Genomic DNA, 23,642 nt, shown 5'->3' with positions numbered 1-23,642 from the left:
CAATATCCAGGCTCTCCTCCTCAGATTCCCATTCCAGTGATAGGGTCAGAGGGATGGATCTATTTGTGTTTGATGTTCTCCCCTATCTCTATCTCCTTCCTGCCCTTTTCTTTGGCTTTAGGTTGGATCCAGGGAGCTCCTGCCTGGACTTGACAGGAGTGACCTTAGGTAGGGAACAGCTCCAGGGCTGGGATTTCATGGTGCAGGTGCTGAGTGAACTGACTGCAGCTTTAATTGCAGAGCAATTTCCATCTCTGTCAAACAGCACAGGCCGAGAGGCTCTGAAAGCAGCCAGAGGCAGGAGGGATAATGTAAATTATCCTGGGCAGGTTTAAGGTCTCTTAACGAGGTCTGTGATGACCTTGGGGAGTAAGAACTGGGGTGTTTCTGATGTTGTGGAAAAGACACTTTCAGGGAAGGGAAGTTCAGAGCATTTCCAGTTTCACATTCAGAAAACAAAAATAAATATGATAAAGTTATCATGATAAATATAATAAAGCTACCACACTCCCCACAAATTTCTGAGATGCAACAAACTCCCCACCACAGAAGTTGTCAACTCTTGTTGCAATTCAATTTCTAATATCATCCATAAGTCTCCTGTGTCCCTGTGTTAGTGTTCAGGAACACATAATCACAGAATGATTACATGCAGGTGCTTTTATTAAACAGCTCTGGGTGTCAGGGGTACAGACCTAAATCTGACATGTCGCAGACATTTCTCCACAGAAATCCTTTCTTTCAGATTTCTGCGTCTTCGGGAGGCCAGAGGCCCCCGAAGAGAAGGTAAACAATTATTATCAGCTGCTGGGGAATGCAACAGGAACACCTTGATTGGCTCATTTTCTATGTTTATAATTAAGGGCCAATCACCAGTGCAAGCCAGGGGACTGAGTCCTTGGCCACAGCTTTGTTGTGGATTCTTTTCTATCTATTCCTAGCTTAGCTAGCCTAGCTGCTCTGAAAAACCTCTCTCTATATTCTTTTAGTATAGTCATAATGTATTATATATCATATATTAATAAATTCAGCCTTCTGATTCAAGAAACAAGATTCACTGTGTCTCTCTCACCAGCTGCGCCCACTCAGGTGCGGTAATACTGACCAACATGGTTTTTGGCTGAACATGTTTTATATCCTATCATTATATAACTTACATATTAATTATTAAACTTACATTGTTCTATTGTATACATTGATTTTATCCAAGCATGGATTTCTTGTGAACCCCCTCAAACCCCTAACATATTTTCTCATTATTCTTTAAACAATAATTATATCTAATTACATCTAACAATTTATCATATACTGACTACACAGGTGCAGTTTCACATGATCTAGCAAACACAAGGCCTAACATTTCCCAGGCCTACCTTTAACATTTTCCCAGGGCCTACTAAGCCTAACTTTCTTTGTAGCTCCCCAAATTTTCTATGATTTTGTGAAAAATGCATTTTTTATGATTGGCTTTTTTGCAAATATTAAAATTAATATTATATGTGTTATGTTAGAAAGTAATGCTGTATTAATTCTCTTAAGTAGTGTGTTAAATATAATTTTAGGTTATAACATAATGTTAAAATAGAAACTATGCTACGTACGATACTTTTCTTAAAGAAAGGACTCACACCAGATAGCAGCCACAGGACACCTGAATCTTTCAGAGAAAGAGAATTTATTGCTCCATTATCAGAAGAAATGAACTTCTTCCCACCTTGCCCAGCCCTGAGACACAGTCAGGATTCAGAGGAAGAAGCTGACACTGCCCAGACAGAACCCTGTGTTTGAATGGAATTTATGCATCATGCATGAGGTGTATGAATATGCAACAGGCTGTTGCTTTTAAGGGTTAATCCTCTGTTAACGTGGGTCCTTTTTGGGCTTATTTTGCCCAGAAAAGGTACCCAGAATGTCCCTAACTCTTTGTTTCTATTGTCTCATATTGTCCTAATCCAAATTGTCCAAAATTTTTATTACTCTAATTATTTTAATATTTTTATAACCATTTTATTACTATTAAACTTTTAAAATTTATAAAAAACAAGTGATTGGCATTTTCCATAATTTTAAAATATTTTACTATCACCTAAAAGAGGACAGACCACTTCCAGGGTGTTTTCTCCTGCAAATTCCAGGCCTTGTTTTCTATAAATCTGATTATTCTTGCCTTGTTTTCTGTGTGCTGTGAGATGGGGCAGCAGCTTCATGCCTGAGCAGGGGCTCTGTGTCAGGGCTGATCGCTAAAGTCAGCACTGATTACCCAACACCCGGAAAGGAGCTGGGCTGGAAGTGGAGAGAGGATTAGAATCATTCCTGGTGCATTTTAATGGCCTTTAATCAGCCACTCCATGCTGATTACCAAACGTTTCCTCTCAGTGTGCCTGGCTGGGGTGGATTAGGGTTTAACTGCCCTAATTTAATTCCTGCTCAGCAATCAGAGCTCAGCTGGCTCCAGAGCCATGCAGGTGGGGAAAGGAGAGGATTCCTCAGAGCTGGGAGAGCCCCCAGCCCTGTGTCTGCTCCTTCTCCCATTGCTCCTTCCCTGCCCCGGCCCTGGCAGAGCCCTGCTGGGCCCTGGCTGTGGGAAAGGAACAAAATTCCTCCCTGGGAGGGTGGGCAGGCCTGGCACAGGGTGCCCAGAGCAGCTCTGGCTGCCCCTGGATCCCTGGCAGTGCTGGACACTGGGGCTTGGAGCAGCCTGGGACAGTGGGAGGTGACCCTGCCATGGAGGGGTGGCTCTGGGTGGGCTTTGAGGTCCTTCCCACCCAAACCATTCTGGGGTCCTGTGAATAATGAGGGAGGGGTGGTGGGCAAAGCAGCCCAGGCTGCCAGAGCAGTGCTCATCCTCCAGGACATGGATCAGGATCATCTTTAACCCAGGGAGATATGGGGGAAGTTTGGAGAGAGAATAAATCACCACTGCCAGAGAAGAAAGGGATTCAGAAAGTGCCTCAAAAACCCATCCCAGGATCATGGATGGGTTGGGTGGGAAGGACCTCAAAGCCCATCCAGTGGCAGGGACACCTTCCACTGTCCCAGGCTGCTCCCAGCTCTGTCCAGCCTGGCCTTGGGCACTGCCAGGGGCAGCCCCAGCTGCTCTGGGCACCCTGTGCCAGGGCCTGCCCACCCTCACAGGGAACAATTCCTCATTCCCAATATCCCATCCATCCCTGCCCTCTGGCACTGGGAAGCCACATCAGTGGGGTACTACTATGGAAGTACCTTTACAATGCAGGTTTGCATGTCCCTGTCCCCAGCCTTGGGGACACCTGCCCCAGTTCAGTGCCAGCCTGGCCACGTGTGACAACCCCATGGTCACTCAGGACTGCTCTGAGCTACAGAAATGCAAAACCCCACATCAAACACCTCAAAGTCATTTTCCTTTGGCCCAGTGCTCCATTTTCTGTTCCAAATGATACAAGAGAAACCCCATTTGATTTGTTTGCTGAGAAACAGGCCCAGATAAATGAGGGTGTTGTGTCACTGCTGAGTGAAACACATTTTCAAATACACTGATGAAAACCAGGCACATATTCAGGAAAAACAGGGCAGGAATTCTGAGTGTAACAGCAATTTCCAAGCCTTTGATCAAAGGCCCACTTGGGTAAAAACAGAGGGCAGTTTGAAGGGAATTGGATTGACAAAAATGTGTTGGTTATTCCCAATCATCAGTGTAAATATTCTCTGATATTCACCTACCCAAAATGAACCCCCAAATTCAGCACAGGAGGAAGGAGCACAGCACACACAGAGCAGGCTCAGCTCATCCCTTCATTCCCAAGATCCTCATCTTGGGAGATTTATGCCGGTATTTCCCTGCCTATGCCAGGCCCAGCATGAATCAAGATGTGAACCAAAACACAAACCTAAAATCTAAGTCTAAATCTTCCCAACAAGCTGAGATCACACCTAAAGGTTTGGCGCAGGGTACCAGGACTCCTCCCCTGCCAGCCCCAAAGAGGGTTGGGAGCAGTTCAGGAGCTGCTCTGGGCCAGTTCAGCCCTGCCCCACACCAGTTTGCCTGTTCCTACCCAGCTCTGCTCTGAGCCACATCCAACCCTGATCTGCTGGTGGTTTTCCCCAGATGAGGTTTAAACTCAGATCAAGTGCTTAAACTGAGCCCCCATGTTCCATGGGAAGTCAAGGAAAGCTCAGAAGGGGCTGAAGGTGCCAAAGGCTCAGCTGGCTCAGGGACAGCAGGACAGAGGGGAGGCTTCTCTCCACTCCCTCCATCCTCACAGGGCTTTGTTCTCCTTCTCTGGAAGTTCTCAAAACAGCAATCCTGGACAAGAGGGGTTATTTTCCACGTCTATCCTGAGCTCAACCAGCAGTTCCTGGGAGGTTTCATCCTCATTTCATTCTGTGATTATAATAAATTCCGCTTCTACCCTGAAAATGCCCTTGAAACTGAGAACTTTTGAATGGCAGTAGGAAAAAGAGGTGCAGGAACATCCACACAGGGGGTTTTGAGCATGAGTTCAGCAGAGCTTTCCTTCTGTGTTAAAAATGTGGCATTGCAAAATGCCAGGACAGGGCTGACACAGCAAAAGGAAGCCAACATTGGGAAATAGATAAATTTAACCTAAATCTGAATTCCCAGCATGGTTTAGGTTGGGAGGGACCTTAAAGCCCATCCAGTGCCATCCAGGGACACCTCCCACTGTCCCAGGCTGCTCCCAGCCCTGTCCAGCCTGGCCTTGGGCACTGCCAGGGCTCCAGGGGCAGCCACAGCTGCTCTGGGCACCCTGTGCCAGGGCCTGCCCACCCTCCCAGGGAACAATTCCTGCCCAATATCCCACCTAACCCTGACCTCTGGCACTTTAATCCTGGATAATGTTGTGAAAGCATGCACCCACACACCAGCTGGCCATAAAATAAATATTTATATTGCTTCAATTGTCTGTGTACAAAGGACACAAGTGCTGGAAGCTGAGGTTCAGGGATTTATCCTCACAGGGAATCAGAATCCCTGAAATCCCTGGAATGTGGCACTTGCACCCAGCCTGGCTCCTTCCCTGACAGCTCTGCTCCTTTCAAATGCCTCCATTTGTTTTCTGATAGATGAGCAATGCTGTGGTTGGCTCTCACAATTAAAATACAAATATCCTGTATATATGTTAGGAACAGCTTTATAGATTTATAGTTGTGTTTTCCCCCCCTTGTGCTGTTCTCAGGGGTGCCCTGGGTTTGGGACATTTGGGAGGGTCACTCGTTCCTGTGGCAGCCCCTGAGCTCCAATCAAGGTGTCAGGCAGGGATCTCCAGCACTGGGCAGGGAAGGAGGAGTCCATGGACAGAACTTTGGGGGAGCTAAAGGGTTAAAAGGTGAAACCTCCATGGTGTGGGTGAGCACATGGTGGGGAAAATCCTCTGCTCCTGCTGCTGAAATATTTTCTCTATTCCATCTTCTGTTGTATTTTTGATAAGGTTTTAATAAACCTTTTACATTTTTAGAAGTGAGGATCATTTCTCAGTTTCCTTTGTCTCTGTATTGCTCTGTCACTCCCTGAGTGTGAGGCCACTGGAGCTGCAGGGGCACAGGGGAGCAGCTGGAGTGACAGGGCCATGTTTGATAATGATCTCCTGGGCAGGGGACCCCCGGGGGAACATCAGAACCAACCCCCAGCAGGGGCAGGAGATGAAAAATATGCAGATCACTGTCAGGGATGATTCCCCCATCCCTTCCCCAGGGAAGGCAGCAGCTCCCACTTCCTGCTCAAACCCTTCCATGAGCTCCACCTTGCTGGGTGATCCCAAGGGTTGGCTCTGCTCAGAGCAGGAAATTTGGACACTAAAATCCATCTCTGGAGGGAACTGCAGCCTTCTTGTGGCTCATTGTGAGCAGAGATCTTCCTTTATGCCTGATCTACTTATTCACTCTCCAAAATTATAAAAATCAGTTCTGAACACTTCCCACTGAGCTCACACAAATATTGGATGCTTGCACAGCTCCCTCAGGTTGCTCTGGGCCCCTGCTGTGGCTACATTCCTTTAACTGAGTAAATGTATTGGATCACAGAATCATTTTTTCTAATGACCACTTGATAGACTTGTGTTCTCAACAGCAAAAATAACAAAACAAATATCTGTACAGCACATCAGCACTGCTGGCTCTGGAGGCTGCAGCCACCTCAGACTGCAGATTTCTGTCTTTGTCAGCACAAAAATAACCCCAAACCTCCTCAGACAGAGAAATGATGGTGCAGAAAACACCCAGACAAAGGAACGGGTTCTGAGTAAAGTGGTAAATGTGCTTAAAGAAAAATCCTCAAGGAATTTCTCTTGAAGATCTGCATTGTTCCACTCACTTGGTAGAACTGCATTAGAGATCTGCTGGGAATTTTGCTGATAAATTCAGAGCCTGGGAAGGATCTGCCTGGCACTGGTGCAGTGATGTGAGATGGTCACAGCACCACAAACACCCTCAGTCCCTGCACATCACCCAAAAGCCCAGAAATTAAAGAAAAAAAAATTGAAATAAAAAAACCCCAAACTCGAATAAAAACTTCCAAACTGAAGCACAGTCCCACTGGCAGCACTGGTGGCACAAGTGCCTGGAGAAATTAGGGCAAGGTCCCAAAGGAAGGGGAGGGAGGGGGCCCTGTCCCATCTCCTGCCCGCAGCAGAGGGGCCCGGGGGACAGGGCAGGGTGGAGCTGAGCCTGCAGGACACCTAGGCCATCTCCACCCTGGTGGCCACAGGAACGTCCCCATCCTGGCAGTAGCTCAGGACAGCTGGGCTGGGCGACTCTGTGAGGGCCACCAATGATGACACGGCTGCCCCACACAGGTGACAGCTGTATGGGCATGAGCAAGAGGGGACACCTCCCTTCTCCACAGGCACTTGCAAACTGCTCCTGGTGCCTCTGCAGGGGCAGGAGCCCAGCCCCAGGTGGCCCTGGCAGGAGCTGAGCTCAGGAGACACCAGGAGAGCATCACAAACCCCCAGGACTCACTCAGGGCCTGGAACCTCCAGGGGGTTCTCTCAGAATCCCAGAAGGGTTTGGGGTGGAAGGGACCTTCAAAGCCATCCCATTCCACCCCCAACACCTTCCACCATCCAGGCTGCTCCCAGCCCTGTCCAGCCTGGCCTTGGGCACTGCCAGGGATCCAGGGGCAGCCACAGCTGCTCTGGGCACCCTGTGCCAGGGCTTTGGTGCCAGGTTCCAGGTGCACCTGAAATCTGGGATACCCAATGGGAAATGGGAGTTGCCCACTGGGCTGCAGGGATTCCCTACAGGCCTTTCCTCCCCTCACCCCAAGGAACTCCAGCACTCCCCACCCCCAGCACTGGGATCTTTGCAGCTTCTTCATTTACATTTTTCCACAGGTCTTTTTTTCTTTTTTCTTTTTTTCTTTTTTTTTTTTTTCCCAAGCAGGTAATTTATTTTTTTAGATTTTTCTTTCACAGAAAAGGTCATTTTCTTCCTAACACATTTCTTTGTTGCAAATGCCTTGAGGTTTCTGCTTGTTTATGAACGATGGAGTGTTTTTTTCCTGCTTTTCCTTCTTTTTCAAGCCTTAGTTCAGTTTCCCTGATATTTTTACTCCACTGAATGCCAGAGCTTGGAGGCAGAGCAATGTGTAGATTTTTATTTCACAGTGGGGATCCTTTAGAAAAAAAGAAGAAATAAACAGGCCAAGTCTGTTTTAAGTTCCCAATCTCAGATCTCCACGAAAATCAGACTTTCCTTTGAGTCAATAAAGATTTCCCTCAACAAAATTCCTGCAGTGCAGTGAGAGGTGATTTTGTTACAGGAACGGGAAGAATCCAGGGAAGCCAAAGGCAAAATCCTGCAGGATTGGAGCTGCTGCAATAGATGGGTGGCTGGATGAGGGATGGATGGATGGATGGATGGATGGATGGATGGATGGATGGATGGATGGATGGATGGATGGATGGATGATCCTGAGATCTGGATTGGGATTTAAGGCTGGGTGGAGCCTCCTCTCTGTCAGAAACTCCTTCCTGACACTGGGAGTGAGGGAATTTGGGATTTGCCCTGAAAGTCCCCTGACTGAAACTCATCACCTCTGCTCCACCACCCAAAGAGGCTTTTCCAAAGGAAAAATTATCCCAATTCCAATAAAACCAGCACTGAAGGTGGATCCTGGTCCTCAGGGCTGCTGGAGATTCTGATCCCCTCAGAAAAAAGCCAGGAAGCCTCTCCCAGCCCCATGATGCTGGGAGATGAGGTAATACTCCCACACATTCACCTTTCCTACAGGCTGCTCCTAACACTTCCAAGCGAATCCCTGAGAAATCCACAGCACAATTCCTATTTCACACACCAGGCAAGAGAAAAAAAAATCTCTCAAAAAAAGCCCTGGGGCTGCAGACTGAGTTTATAAATAAACTGGCACAGAAAGAAGAACCTCTGGACCATGAGAGCTGCTGGAGGAAGTGTCCCTGAGCGCTGCAGAGGGTGCACAGAGCCCAGTCACACCTTCCAGGGCAGCCAGATCCTGAACCCAGCAGGCAGGAACCCTTTGGATACCAACTGCCTGCTTTAAACAGGCTCTGAACCAAAGCTGCAGAGCATTTCTGAGGGCTAAATGTGCTGCTTGAAGCTCAAAACCACAGCTGGGCAAGGAAATCCTGCTTTTCTCCTGCTTTGCTGCTTCCAAAACCTTGCCATCTCCAGCTGTAAACTCTGCCCTGGAGGTTTGGAGGGTGGATTTTGTTGCAGGGAAAATGTGGTGGTGGAAAGGAGGTCCCTTCACAGGCAGGTGAACGTGAGGCCTGCCAGAATTGCTGTGGTGGATTCATCCAGGGCTCCAGGGACATGACAGGGACGCTGTGCCACCACCAGCCAGGGCACGAAGCCCTGCAGTGCTCACATCTGCTCCAGCTGTGCCAGCACATCTGGACACAGGCCTTGGCACAGGGAGCAGTGTCTGGAGATGGATTCATCCCTGCACAGGCTCAGCTCTCCCTGTGCTGCCACAAATCCACAGAGAGCAGCAGGGCCAAAATGTCCTGGCAGCAAAGGGAGGCTCAGTGGGGCAGCAGAACTGCTCCCCTTCCACTGAAAACAGCACCACAGGGCTGGAACTTACACCAAAAAGGCCTTGAAAGCCTTGCTGGGACCCATGAGGTGACAATTAGCTGTCCCCAGTGCACACAGCTCCACCTGAGCCACTTCCCTCCACATTTTTTGTACCAAAGGCAGTAAAAATGGCACTTCTGAAGCACAATTTATCCCTTCCTGAGGCTGATGCCCAAAGCAGATCCCTTGAATTGTACCCTGGAAGTGGCTGTTTCCCTCTGATAGCTCCAAGGGACACTCTGAGAGTGTCCCAGGTTATCTGGGATGAGCTCATGGACACTCTGTGAGTGTCCCAGGATATTTGGGATGAGCTAAAGGACACTAAGCAGTGTCCCAGGTTTTTTGGGATGAACTTCATGCCAGCCACCTGCAACCTCCCCATGGAAAATCTCACCTTTTAAATATGGATATGAGGAAACTACGACCTAAACTGCAGGAGAAACTGTCACAGGAGATCTAATTCCTGAAATTAGGATATGATCAGGATGCTTGAGCTCAGGGGCACTGGTGAACACAATGACCAAGCTGGGTGCCCAAGAAAGGTTTCTGCCTTGGCTCCCAGTTCACTTTGCAGTGCTTTTGCAGGATAATCAGTGCCAAGGTTTCCAACCTGTCCTTTACTTTTCCAGCTGGGAAAACCCAAGAAATGGTGGATATTTTAAATGTACAGAATCTTTTCCATGGAAATCATTTGAAGATATCTCAGGTTCAGCAACCAAAAAGTGCTGCCCAGAATGAGGGAAGCACTCATTTGGTGGAAGAGGATTTGGGGAGGTGTTCCTGGTGCCATGGACCAGCCACAGTTCTCCATCTTTGTCGTCACCCATACAATTTCCACCCAAACTTTCAGCTGCATTTCCTGATTTAAACCCCAGAGCAGCCACCCAGAGGGAGGGCACAGGATTTGTGAATCACAGACATGTGGAATGGATTGGCTTGGATGGACCTTAAAGCTCATCTCATTCCCCCCTGCCATGGGCAGGGACACCTTCCACCATCCCAGGCTGCTGCAAACCCTATCCAGCCCGGCCTTGGGCACTGCCAGGGATCCAGGGGCAGCCACAGCTGCTCTGGGCACCCTGTGCCAGGGCCTCAGCACCCTCTGAATAAAGAATTCCTTCCCAATCTCTCACCTCTCTTCCTCCCCAGCAGTCGATTTGAGGTTCTTTTAAAAGCTGACACAGCAGCCCCTGAAATCCAGGAATTGAGATTTTTGCAGCAGAGCAGCTCAGCACCAGCAAAAAAATTCTGCTGCAAGATGTAAAATGTCCCATCCTGTGGTTTTACAGCATCCTGCACCTGCCCAGAGGGGGAGGAGGAGAGGGAGGAAGGGCTGACCCCAGAGGGGCACCTGGAGCTGTTCCCACATCAAATTGGACACAGACACAAAGGATTCCTCTGCAGCAAGGCTCATTTGCTATCATCAGATTAACTCCTCTGCAGGGACAGCAGGAGGAACTCACACATGGGAAGCAACTGCAGCAGGTTTATCTCTGAAACTCCATAAAGAAAAAACTGTCTTCAGAGACAGCCCAAACACAGCCCCTCACTCCCTGCTCCCTCATTCCCTTTCCCTCATCCCTCTTCCTCATCTCCTCTCCCTCACCCCCTGCGCCCTCACTCCCTTCCCTCTTTCCCTCTCCCTCATTCCCTGTTCCCTCCCTCTCCCTCGCTCCTTTCTCCTTCATTCCCGCTCCCTCCCTCCCTGTTCCCTCAACCCCCTGTCCCCTCACTCCCTTCCCCTCACCCCCTGGTCCCTCACCCTGTTCCCTCACTCCCTGTTCCCTCATCTCCTGCTCCCTCACTCCCTCCCTCCCTCTCCCTCCGTGCCCTGCCCTGTGCCACGGCCATTCCATCACATTTTCCCCTTCATTTCACTCTATTAAGGCACTCATTGATTGACCAGATCAGGAGAGCCCCGATGTGTCCCCTGGGACTCTCCTGCATTCCCAGCTGCAGGGGCAGAGCAGGAAACCTGAAACCTCGAGGCTGGGATAGGAGGGGAACCTCCGCATCCCAGCCCAGCCGTGTCCCAGACCAGCCGTGTCCCTCTGCTGTCCCGTGTCCCCAGCCAGCGCCGATCCCCCCTCCTCTTGCTGAATTTCCTCCCCAGCCAGCCCCAATGCACCCTCACAGCTGGATGTGGGCCCTGCTCCGTTTTCCAGGGAACAAAGTGTCCTTTGGGGCCTGTGCTGGGGGTGCAGCTCAGTCAGGAGTTCCTGCTGCCCCTCGCCTGCCCCTGCTGTCCCTCCCTGTTCCTGCCTGTCCATGGCCTGTCCCTGCCTGTCTCTGCTGTCCCTGCACATCCCTGCCTGTCCCTGGCTCATCCCTGCTGTCCCTGGCCTGTCCCTGCTGTCCCTGGCCTGTCCTGGCCCGGCCCTGCTGTCCCTGCCTGTCTCTGCACATCCCTGTTGTCCCTGGCCTGTCCATGCTGTCCCTGCACATCCCTGGCCTGTCCCTGCTGTCTCTGCTGTCCCTGGCCTGTCCCTGATGTCCCTGGCCCATCCCTGCTGTCCCTGCCTGTCTCTGCACATCCCTGCCTGTCCCTGGCCTGTCCCTGCTGTCCCTGCCTGTCCCTGGTGTCCCTGGCCCATCCCTGCCTGTCCCTGCTGTCCCTGCCTGTCCCTGCTGTCCCTGGCCCATCCCTGCAGTCCCTGCTGTCCCTGCACATCCCTCCCTCCTCGCACAGGGGTGCTGTTGGATTTTTGGCATTCCTCCTCACCCATCAAGGATCACAAACCCCAGGCTATCCCTCCCCCTAGCAAAAGCCTGTGAGAGCCTGGAGAAAGGAAAAGGTTCCCCCAAACCCAGAGAGCACAAACAGCTGCTGAGCTGTTCCCTGTGCAGGACTGGTGGAATATGAAATGCAGGGAACTCTCAGAACTTTGGGCCTGTAATCCAAAATTTAGGATTAAACACAGGATTTGATTTGAGACCTTGGAAAAGGCTTCCAAACTTAGGTGCTGGAAGTGAGAATGTGGATTTATAGTTTAAAGCAGAGACACGTTAAGCTAAGTAGAGGAAAGTTTAGAGTTTCAGAGTTTAAGATATAGAAAAAAATAAAAGTAGTTACAGAGAGGTAAAGAAGGAGTTTAGCATGCAGCACTGTAGGTTTGTGTGTCATAACATGATTGGCTAAGAAAGCTTACCCTGTAGCATGGGTCCATTAGATAAAATATTTAAGGATTGGGTCAAAAACATAAATATCCTTGTTGGCAGTGTTTTATTGGTCAATAACTCCTTAAAAAGTCTTGCAACTAAGAGTCTTGTGACCTTGTGAACCGTGCAATGAAGATGTGAGCTGAACTCACCCTTCCTGCTCATGTAGAAGATAAGAAAATAAACCTCATCATCAAAACCAGCTCAGAGGTCCTGTCTCAATTTCCTTCTAAAATTGCCCACAAGTAAATTATCACACAGGACCTACCTCCCCAAACCTGCAGGGACATCCCAGCAGTGAGAAATGAGAGCTCTGGGCAGCATCTCCCCATTGGAATTCTGCTGCTCCTGCAAAGCAGCTTTGTTTATCCCCAAATGCCCAGGCTGCTCCTGATGGCATGCATGGGCACCGTGGCTGAGGGGATGATCCAGCCCTGTCCCCTCATGCCACACAAAGCCCCAGATTTCCTCCTAAATTCCCTGCAGCCTCCCCTGTCCCCTGATGCCACACAAAGCCCCAGATATCCTGCCTGAAGCTCCCTGCAGCCTCCGTGTACACACAGCAAAGGGAAAAAGGGGAAAATCAATCAGGCAGCACTTTGGCGCTCAGCTGGTCAGGTACAAAGTGTACTTGATAATTTGGCTTTTCCAAATCACCTTATCAGTGCTGTGGGCACAGAATTTCCCCAATGCAGATGCAGCTCTGTTGTTTAACAATGCCACTTGTCCTGACCTCCCAAAGCATTTCAGCCACCCCAGAGAGGTTCCTTCCATTCAAAACCTCTCATCCAGGGCTGTTATTCTCTCTGGGCCCCAGAGCCTGGTGCTCCTCTGTCACAGACATCTTTTATGAAAAATCCTTTCCTTAGGAGTTTTCCTTCTGAGAAGCTGAGAGGCCTCAAGATCAAAATGTAAATATTGATTATCTGCTGCTGTGGAATGCAACAGGTGCATCTGTGATTGGCCCATGTTGGATGTTTCTAATTAATGGCCAATCACAGTCAGCTGACTTGGACAGAGAGTCCGAGCCACCAGCTTTTGTTATCATTCTTTCCTATTCTATTCTTAGCCAGCCTTCTGATGAAATCCTTTCTTCTATTCTTTTAGTATAGTTTTAATATAATATATATCATAAAACAATAAATCAGCCTTCTGAAACATGGAGTCAGATCCTCATCTCTTCCTTCATCCTTGGACCCCTGTGAACACTGTCCCACTCCTCCACATTCCATCCCCAAGGAAGTGTTTAACCCTGGAGCCTGGAGGTCTTTGCCCTTAGAAATGAGCTGGCAAAGACATCCCAGCGTGGGGAGGGCTGGAGGGCAGCTGCTGGGATGGAGAGGGGAAGGCACTTTTGGGATGCCCACATGGCTCCTCTCTCCTATGGGACTGATTGAAGAAGCTTTGGGGTGAGGTTTCATGGTGGCACTGCTCAGCCAGGTGTCCCTTTTGTCCCATCCTTGTCCCCCAGCCCTGGGCATGGGCACAGCCCTGTGGGCACCATTCCCTTAAAATCCTTCCTTGGGAGTGCTGCAGGGCTGAAGGGCTCTGTCAGCAACCCGGGCTCAGCCCCAGCCACTCACTCCAGAAAATGTGGAAATTGCACATCAGGGGAAATGGGGAGCACGGCCAAGCCCTGGCTCCCACAAAAGCTTGGCTTCCCATCAGGGGTCCCACTGGAGATGCTGCAGAGGCAGAAATGCTCAGGGATGAGGTGACTGATGGCCCTGCAGAGGGATTGGTAAAGCCAGGGAGCAATGGGCAAAGAGAACCTGTTCCCTGAATGACATTTCCATGATTTTTCCTTGCTTTGTCTTTGGGAAAAAGCTGCAGAGATATTGTACTCCAACCCCAGAGGAAAAGCAATCAGAGCTCTTCAAGGGCTCAGAAATCCAGGGAAGTGCTGAGTAAAGAGGTGGTAAAGCCCATAACTGCTGTTCTCCAACGCCATGGAGCACTGGTGGAACTCAGTCAGAGCTTTGCTGTCTGAAGGAGCCCCTGAGGCTGTCCCTTCCCACCCAGGGCTCCCACCTGGAGCCTCTGCTCCCTTTTCCCTGTCCCATCACAGCCAGGGAGGCACCAGAGCCATGTCCCTATGGAAGCTGATCCCAGGAACCCACTGCCCTAAATCCAGGCACAATCCCGTCTCCCAGCCTCATTCCAGGCATTTGCAGGGGTGGGAGTGTCACTAAAAGCAGTGGGTTAAACTGTGAGCAGAATTCTCAGCAAGGCTCCAGACTTCTCTGCTCCCCATCCAAGAGCTCAGCTCACAAACCTGATTTTCCCACCAGGATTTTTGCTTCTTGAGCAGCTCCTGAGGGGCTGGAATTCTGGAAGGTGCCAACAGCTCCATGGGATGGGATGGGGCTCCCTCCTCTCGCTCCCAGCCTGGGATGAAGCTCACAAGAAGCAATGGAGGCACCTAAACATCCCTGGCACCCAGTCCTACACCTCCTGGTGCCATTTACTCCCCCCAGATGCATCACAAACCATGGGGGCTTCACCAGCACCAAACTCCTGCTTTGACAATCAAATCCTGGAATCCAGAACAGGATTTTCAGGGTTATTCCTGTCCCATGCCAGAAGGCCAGGAACAAGTTTTTAAAAGCCTTTTAAAATTCTCTTCCAAAGCTCCACCCAATTCAGTCTGGACAGGGCTGGAGGGTTGTAAAAGAAGGCAGAAAATCTCATTTCCAGCTTTGGCTCTTTTGCTTCATTAAACTTGAGAACAGCCAAAGTTTCTCAGCAGGCCAGGGTTGTGGGATGGTCAGTGAAAGGAGTTGGAATCCCACAGGAAGCCACACATTTGAACCATTGGCAGCAAACGTGCAGCTCTGTGTTTTGGAGAATTTTTGATCCTGCCATAACAGCCTGGACTGCTTTTCCTGGAAGCTCCAGCTCTGTTTAAAGTCTCACTGCAGGGCAGGCAAAAAGCAGCTCCCAGTGCTGGATCTGTGTCCTTCCAGTGCCTGGGTCCAGCAGGACCAAACCACCCCAGGGCAGCACCTGGGGCAAAACTTTCTCTGGCACAATACAGAGTGTTCATCCCTAAATTCAGCAGAAATCCCAGTGGGACCTGACCTGCCCAGCACATTCCCTCCTGTTCCAGATTGCAATGCAATATGTTTTCCATTAGCATCTGTGTGGCAGATTACCTTTGTCAAGTGGGCAGTTTGCCTTATCTCTCTCTTTGAGTGACCACATTTACACCTCCCTCTGGAGGGGACATCTGCTGATAACAGCTACTGAATGTCCCTGCATGGCTGATAAGAACTACAGCATCCCATTGGGAGACGTGAGCCCAGAGGGAGGAGCCAAGCATTCCTACCCAGCTACAATCCAGAGGTTTTGAGACACCAGCACGGCTTCTCCACTGGATTCCCCAGAGGAACAGCAGCTGCCTCTTCTCCCACTGGATCTTCAGAGGAAGAATCCATCCTTCTCTGCAGGATCCCTGCTCCAGCAGAACCACCCCTGACACTGCAGGAGGGCTGAGCCACAATTCCAATGGAACTGCCACCAACACCCTGACCCACAGGGTGTCAGGTTGGGTTCTGACTCTGTCAGTGTTGTTCTAGTGTACTGCGTTGTTTATTTTATCCATTTATTTTTTTTCCTTTCCCTATTAAAGAACTGTTATTTCCTGCTCCCATATTTTTTGCCTGAGAGCTCCTTAATTTAAAATTTATAGCAATTGGGAGGGGTGGGGAGGGTTTACATTCTCCATCTCAGGGGAGGTTCCTGCCTTCCTCAGCAGACTCCTGTCTTTCTAAACTAAGACACCTCTGTGTGGAACAACCCCTGCCACAGCCAAGGGACACTGGACAGGGACACACTTCTGGGAGCAGCTGGGTGGCTTCAAGGTTCCCAACTCAAAAGATTGCTCGAGAAAATTGCTTTTCCTTCCAGAAGTGAATCCCAGGGTCCCAAAGGTGCTGCATGAGTCTTGGGGTGCTGCTGTGTCCAGCTGCATCCATCCACAGGAACACAGGGCTTGGCTGGACACAATTCTCTCCCCCAACATGGGATGTTGTCCCACAGCCCCCAGCATGATGGACCTCAACACCCTTTCCACAGTCATTCCCACTCAGTAAAACATGCTGTGCTCCTCAACAAATCCACTCTGGAAGCTGCTGAGAGCTGCCTGAAGCTACAATTCAAGCAATGCGGACTTACCTGCCAGAATATGCTGTCTATTGTGTTCCCCAGGAAGCCATCCCTGCCCTCCGACGACACCAGCTTAGGTCCTAGAATGGTCATAAATTCATCAAAATCCACCTGGCCATCCCCTGGAATGAGAAGAAAAGATCAGAGACTCAGAAATCAGAGAGAAGGTTGGTTTGGAAGAGACTTTTAGAGGCCATGTAGTGCAGCCTGATGTGAATAGGGACACCTTCCACTATCCCAGGGTGCTCCAAGGCCCTCCAGCCTGGCCTTGGGCATTGCCAGGGATCCAGGGGCAGCCACAGCTGCTCTGGAAATCTGTGCCAGGGTCTCACCACCCTCATTATTATAAATGAATTACCCTTTCACACCCAACATGCCCCTCTGGACTTGCTGCACATCAGGATCCTCATACCCTGGGAAACCTCCACAGAAGCTTCCTGGTGCCCACAGACCCAGATCCTTTGCTGTGCCAGGGAATGACCCCTGTTATGTCCCAGATGGCCCCAAGGACAGAATCAGGCCGTGCACTGAGGGGAGCAGGTCATTCCCCAGTTCCAGACAGTCCAGAGGCAGCTCCCAAAAAGCCATTTTGGCAGGACGACAGGAGCCAGCAGCACAGCCAGGGCTCTCCCTCTCAGGTTCTGCACATGATTTACAAGGCCAGACCCAGGCTCCAGAGGGAGGGAGAGGGAGAGGGAGAGCAGGGGCCAGGCCATTGCAGATCCAGCAGGCAGAGCAAGAGCCAGGCTATTGCAGATCCAGAGCAGGGGCCAGGCCATTGCAGATCCAGCAGGCAGAGCAGGGGCCAGGCCATTGCAGATCCAGCAGGTTTTTCAGCCCAGCTTGCCAGCAGCATCCGTGTGTGCCTGGCATGCAGAGCAGGCAGTGCAGGCACAGCCTCAGTGCCACCAGCAGGGACAGGTGACAGGTCCTGCCACTAATGAGCTGAGCTGGTGCAGTGCTGAGTGTGGCTCCTGCTCTGAACAAGGCACGGGGCTGTTTGGAGGGAGTTTTGTACCAAATGTCACTTTTCCCTCCACAAAATAAAGGGATATTCCTATCTGCTGAAAGATCTTTAAAATCCCTGTCTGTCTGAGCAGTTCAATGCCCAGATCTCCTGAGAATGCTTAACCTAATCTTGTGGAAAATCTCCTTCATCGATCAGGCCACAGACATCTCCTCCTCCATGTTAATGAACTGATGGGCTGGGTAAATCAAAGCTGCTCCCTGCACTGGTAGGATTTGTGGGGGGTGTGTTTTACTCCCATTCACGGGGAAGTGACCGCATCCAGCCCTCCCTGGAGCTGCTGCTGCTCAGTCCCCAGGTGTGAGAAGTGTCTCAGACCGTGAGGCTCCAGCAGATCAATGCCAGGGCCACGACTGAAACACCGGCAGTGCCCGTGGCAGTGCCGTGTGCCAGCCCTGCCACCGCTGCTACCTGTGCTTCTTATCACACCTGTGCATCTGTGCTTCTAATCAATCACATCTGTGCTTCTTATCATATCTGTGCTTCTTATCACACCCGTGCACCTGTGCTTCTTATCAATCACATCTGTGCTTCTCATCAATCCTATCTGTGCTTCTTATCAACCACATCTGCACTTATCACACCTGCGCTTCTTATCAATCACATCTATGCTTTTTATCAATCACATCTGAACTTCTTATCAATCACATTTGTGCCTCGTATCACACTCCCGTGTGCCGATCTGAGCAGCCGCGCAGCTGATCGCGATTTCCCGTGCCCTTATCTTGGCACAAACGCCGTGGGAAAAATCACAGCCTGAGCACAAAACCGGCACAGCCCGGGCTGGTTTGGGCTCGGGCACAAAACCGGCACAGCCCGGCCACAAAACCGGCACAGCCCGGGCTGGCTTTGGGCTCGGGCACAAAACCGGCACAGCCCGGGCTGGCTTTGAGCTCGGGCACAAAACCGGCACAGCCCGGGCCCAAAACCGGCGCAAACTGAGCCCAAAACCAGCACAGCCCGAGCCCAAAACCAGCACAGCACGAGCACTCCCTGGGCCGAGTTTGGATCTCCGGGCTCCAGGAGATCTGGGATTTCTGGGAGGGAATATTCTGGGGTGAGGCTCTGCAAGGGATGCTGTACAATGGGAGGGATCCGCTCATGGTCCCGCTGCTAAAGCCGCTCCCAGCTGCGGAGCTCTGCAGGACCGAGCTCGTTTCTGGGCTGGCATATTGAGGTAAGGGGTGGGCAGCGCATCCCCTGGAGAGCCATTCTGTAAAACATTTCTGGGCAGGGGGAAACGCGTTCCTCCGGCGCCCCTCGGGTGGATCGGTCCCGGCATGTTCCCTTCCCGGCCGGATCGCTGGGGAAGGGAACAAGGTGACAGCGGCTCCCGGTGATTTACACCGATGACACCGACAGCAGCGAATCCGTGCGCTGGGATGCAAATCGGGATGCTTTGGGATGCTAATTTCTTTAAATTAGCCAGATTAGCAAGAAAACAATTTGCATTTTAAAGAGGTGCCGGTACCTGCCCCCGCATTCATTTGGCCTGTGCCCGTGTGACCCCGAGCACGGAGTTACTCGGTTCGGGTCTCTCCAATGTCACTCCACCCTCAGAGGACACGCAGGACTCGGTCCCACACGTGATTCCAGAGAAAAGGACTGCTGGGCTCTGACTTTGTGCAAGACTTTGGGCAGCCCCTCGCTCGTGACTTCCCTCTGCCTCTGCCAGGGATCATCACTAACTTCAGAGGCTTTAATTGTCAGCTTAATGAGAGCATCTTCCACAGCCTCCAAAGAAAGATGCCGTTGAAAAATGCATTATCCCCTTATTGACTGCTTTTTCAATTAAAACTCTTAACTAGCAAGGCAGCTACACCCCACTTTTGCCTGGTAGAAATATCCCTTTAACATTCATGTGAAGCTGCAGAAAACAAACCTTCCCTGCCATCAGCACCTCAGGAGACTGCAGCATCATTTCATCAACAGAGAGAAATCACGGGTTTGTCTGAAAATTCCTTTTGACAGCCACGAGAGAAATGTTATAAAAACCAACACTAAAACCTGCACGGGGCTGCTCTGCACAGCCTGAGCACCACCATAGCCCGGTTTTCACATCCCATCCTGGGAGCACAGTGTGGAATTTGGGTTTGGCACAGGCAGGAGCTGCCCAGCTCATCCTCCTGCTCCTCCCCACGGTGCGCACCAGCGCAGGAATCAAATGCAACCTTCCCATCCCTGTGCTGCAGATGTGCTGCTCTCCCCAGGGTCCTTGGGATTCTGAGCCATGTGTGGATTATCCACAAATTAACTCGCAGTTGGTTTAAGGATGGGGACAAAAGAGAAAAAGGCTGAGTGGGAGCTGGTGTGCTGCCTGTTTTCCCAAAATCCCTGACCCCAGCAGTGCTCACAGGACCCCAGTCCCCCTGTGAGATGTGTGCTGGTCACATCCTCCCCTCCTCTGCCTCCAGGCTCCCACTGAGGCCTGAGCACAGTTCATCCCACAGGATGAGAACCCCTGGGAAGGCTGGAGGGGCACAGCAGGACAGCTGCAGCCAGGGCGAGCAGGATGTGCTCCCTGGCCCGGGACAGCTCCCTCCTGTCCCTGTTCCCTGGCACAAACACAGATTTATAAACCCCACTGGGCTGAGCTCCCTGACTGAGGAAGGGAAATGGTTCCATGGGGACCGGGCAGCGATGGGTTAATGGCTGCACCTGAGGGTTTCAGAGCTCCTTTCCAGCTTCATGATTCCATGATTCCAAGGCACTCACACATTTCCAGAGCTTATTTACAAACTGGGAAGGCAGGGAAAGCTAGGGGCACATTGGGGTGGGGTCTGCTGGGACAGGGAAACCCTGGGAATGGGGCTGAGGGGTCTATTGGGATAGGGAAACCCTGGGAATGGGGGTGAGTGGCTTCTGGGACATGGAAACCCTGGGAATGGTGGTGAGGGGTCTATTGGGACAGGGAAACCCTGGAATGGGGGTGAGGGGTCTATTGGGGCATGGAAACCTTGGGAATGGGGGTGAGGAGCTGCTGCAACAGGGAAACCCTGGGAATGGGGGGGAGGGGTCTATTGAGATATGGAAACCCTGGGAATGACGGTGAGGGGCTGCAGGGACATAGAAACCTTGGTGTGAGGGGGGTGTGAGGGGTTCCTGAAACAGGGAAACCCCTGGGAATGGGGCTGAGGGGCTGCTGGAACAGGGAAACCCTGGGAATGGGGTTGAGGAGCTGCTGGAACAGGGCAGGCTAGCAGGTGGCAAAGGGGGTGAGCACAGAGGGGCTCCAGGCCCATCCCTCAGGATTCCACCCCATCCCTGAGGTCCTTGGGCCAAGGGATGGGTCACTGCCTGTGTGGGTGATCTTTGCAGAACACCAGAGCTGAGCTCAAGCACTGGTTTAAAGCCACCTAAAACTCTCCTTGATTCCCTCCCAGCAGTGCCCTCACATTCTCCTCCCCTGTAAAGCTCCGTGTTAATCCTGGCATTAATGTCACCGAGTCACCCGGGGGCACCAGCGCCGAGGCTGAGCCTCATGACTCAAACAATGACTCAGAACCTCTCTGGCCACCCCAGCAGAGCCAAATCAGACCAGCTCATCATCCCCAGGCCCTCAGCTGGGTGAGAAGAGCTCCAGGTGCCCACAGACCTTTGCTCCCTGCAGGAACCAGGGAAGTGTGACAATAACAAGGCATGGCACTGGTGAGCCTGGCTCGTTGTCCCATCGTGGGAAGAGGATGCTGAAGGCACCAAGCAACACCTCTGGGTTCTCTGGGAACCTTTCCAGTGCCACAGACCTCGTGTGGCCAGCAGGGACTCACCAAATCTCCCCCTCACTGCTCGTCCATGGGGTGCAGAGAGAGTCTGGGGATAATTCCAGCGTGAGGAGCCCCAGCATCAACATTTGCCATGTGTGAGCTCAGTCTGGCCACTTCCAGAGCTCCACAGAGCTCCAGCAGGGAATCCTGGGCTCCCATGGCACATCCAACACCCTTGTGCCCAGTGTGGAGATGGCAGGGCTGGTGCTGGATCATCTCTAAGGACCCTTCCACCCCAGACTGCTGGGGCTCTTTGATTCCAAGGGCATCAGGGATGATGGAGCAGCAGCAAAGAGCAGTGAGGAGCTGGGAATTCAGGGGTTTTCCAGACCTTGCAGCCCAGGGAGATTTGCTTTGGACCTGAGTGACTCAAGAAAGGCATGTCTACACCTCTGCAAAATGTCCATTGGGCCTCCTAAATAAACCTGTGGGACCACAAAATCATGGAATCATTGAGGTTGGAACTGGCCTCCAGGACCACCAAGTCCAACCTTCCTCCAGCACTGCCAAGGCCACCAGTGACCCCTGTCCCCAAGAGCCACATCCACACAGTTTCTGAACATTTCCAGGGATGCCTGACCACCCTTCCAGTGAAGAAATGGAAGTGAACACATCCACACAGTTTTTGAACATTTCCAGGAATGTCTGACCATCCTTCCAGTAAAGAAATGTTTCCAAAATACCCTCTGAGGCTCCCCTGGCCCAGCCTGAGGCCGTTCCCTCTGCTCCTGTCCCTGTTCCCTGGAGCACAGCCCGACCCCCCGGCTGTGCCCTCCTGTCAGGAGCTGTGCAGAGGAGATGGGACACAGGAAAAAGAAAATCATCAATGACTGAACACCTGGAGGGGGCTGGAAAAGCACCACTGCCCTCCAGGGAGCAGACTGGGGGTTGGACACCATCTCAGGGGAGATGAAAGAGCCTGCAGCCCTTTGGAAAGGGGATTTACTCCCTAAGCCACGTCCTTTCAACACCAATTCTCCTCCAGGTTCTGATCCCACATCCCCAGAATCGAGAGGTTCCAGGTGGCACCAGCTGCTCCTGCTGGTTCTGCTGGTTCTGCACTGGTTTGTGAGAGCTGAGCACAGAGAATTCCCACCCTCTCCCTAAGCTGTGAGCTCAGACAAAGGATTTCATCTCGCCTCAGCCCTTCACTACGGGGAGCAGGGGAAGCCGGATCTGCTGGGATGGGCAGCAGGAACCAGAGCCAGAGCTGTGCAGTCATCTTGCCAGGGCACCAGCAGCCCCAAACAGCCCCAGCTGCACCCAAACCACCCCCTGAGCCCATCCCACCTCCCCTGGTCCTGATCCCACAGGATCCACCCTCAGAAATCTGCCCAGGCTGGAAATGCCAGTCAGGGAGAGCAGGGTCCAAATCCCCTCATCCCAGGGAGCAGCAGCAGCTCCTGGGAACTCCTGCCTGAGCTTTGAGGGAAAAAGGGAATGCTCAGAGGAGCAGAGGTGACCCCATCCCACCCCATTCCCATGGGATTGTCCCACCCTCAGCCCTCAGGAGAGACCCCTGACTCTACAAACATCCCCTGTCCCAGCCACTGCCTTGGAGGGTGGAATTAAATCTGGAGAAAGAGCTGGAGAGGAGAAGTGGAGGGGGAAAACATGGCTGGAAATGAGAGGGGGGAAAGGAAATGAGAGGGAGGAAAGGGAAATGAGAGGGGGGAAAGGGAAATGAGAGGGGGAGAAAGGGAAATGAGAGGGGGGAAAGGAAAATGAGAGGGGGAGAAGGGAAATGAGAAGGGGAAAAAGGGAAATGAGAGGGGGAGAAAGGGAAATGAGAGGAGGAGAAGGGAAATGAGAGGGGGGAAAGGAAAATGAGAGGGGGAGAAGGGAAATGAGAAGGGGAAAAGGGAAAATGAGAGGGAGAAAACATTTCTGGAAATGAGAGAGGGTGAAAGAGAAGTGAGAGGGGGGAAAGGGAAATGAGAGAGGAAAAAGGGAAATGAGAGGGATAAAGGAAAATGAGAGGGGGGAAAACATTTCTGGAAAAGAGAGGGGGAAAGGGAAATGAGAGGGGGGGGAGGAAAATGAGAATGAGGAAAGATGCCTGGAAATGAGAGGGGGGAAAAGGGAAATGAGAGGAGGGAAAATGAAAATGAGGGAGGGAGAAAGGAAATGAGAGGGGGGGAAAGGAAAATGAGAGGGGGAAAAGATGCCTGGAAATGAGAGGGGGGAAACGTTCCTGGAAATGAGAGAGGGGAAAGGAAAATGAGAGAGGGGGAGAAGGGAAATGAGAGGGGGAAAATATTCCTGAATTTCATCACCTCCACCCCCGGGCAGAACGGACTTCGCCCGGGTTTTCAGAGCCTTGTATATCGAATTGGTTGGATAATGCTCACTGATTGCTCCCTGAATGAGCCTTTCTCTGGCCATTCTCAGGATAATCAGGTCCCTGGAAGTTCCCTGCGTGGCCCGGGCCGGGGTGAGGATGAGGATGAGGATGAGGATGTGCGCTGGGAGCTGAT

General features: G+C 51.5%; 1 protein-coding gene across 1 annotated transcript in view; it reads right to left on the bottom strand.

The window, feature by feature from the left end:
• CALN1 (calneuron 1) overlaps positions 1-23,642 on the bottom strand; it is a 140,276-nt gene that overhangs the window by 42,015 nt on the left and 74,619 nt on the right. The window contains exon 4 of the mRNA XM_059487143.1: positions 16,384-16,496. Coding sequence (XP_059343126.1) covers positions 16,384-16,496 — 113 coding nt within the window. The remainder of the gene's footprint in view (positions 1-16,383; positions 16,497-23,642) is intronic.

This window comes from Ammospiza nelsoni, chromosome 21 (genome assembly GCF_027579445.1).
Source record: "Ammospiza nelsoni isolate bAmmNel1 chromosome 21, bAmmNel1.pri, whole genome shotgun sequence".
Taxonomy (NCBI): domain Eukaryota; kingdom Metazoa; phylum Chordata; class Aves; order Passeriformes; family Passerellidae; genus Ammospiza; species Ammospiza nelsoni.
The sequence above is the reverse complement of the archived record's forward strand: the minus strand, read 5'-3'. Positions and strand labels throughout refer to the sequence as shown.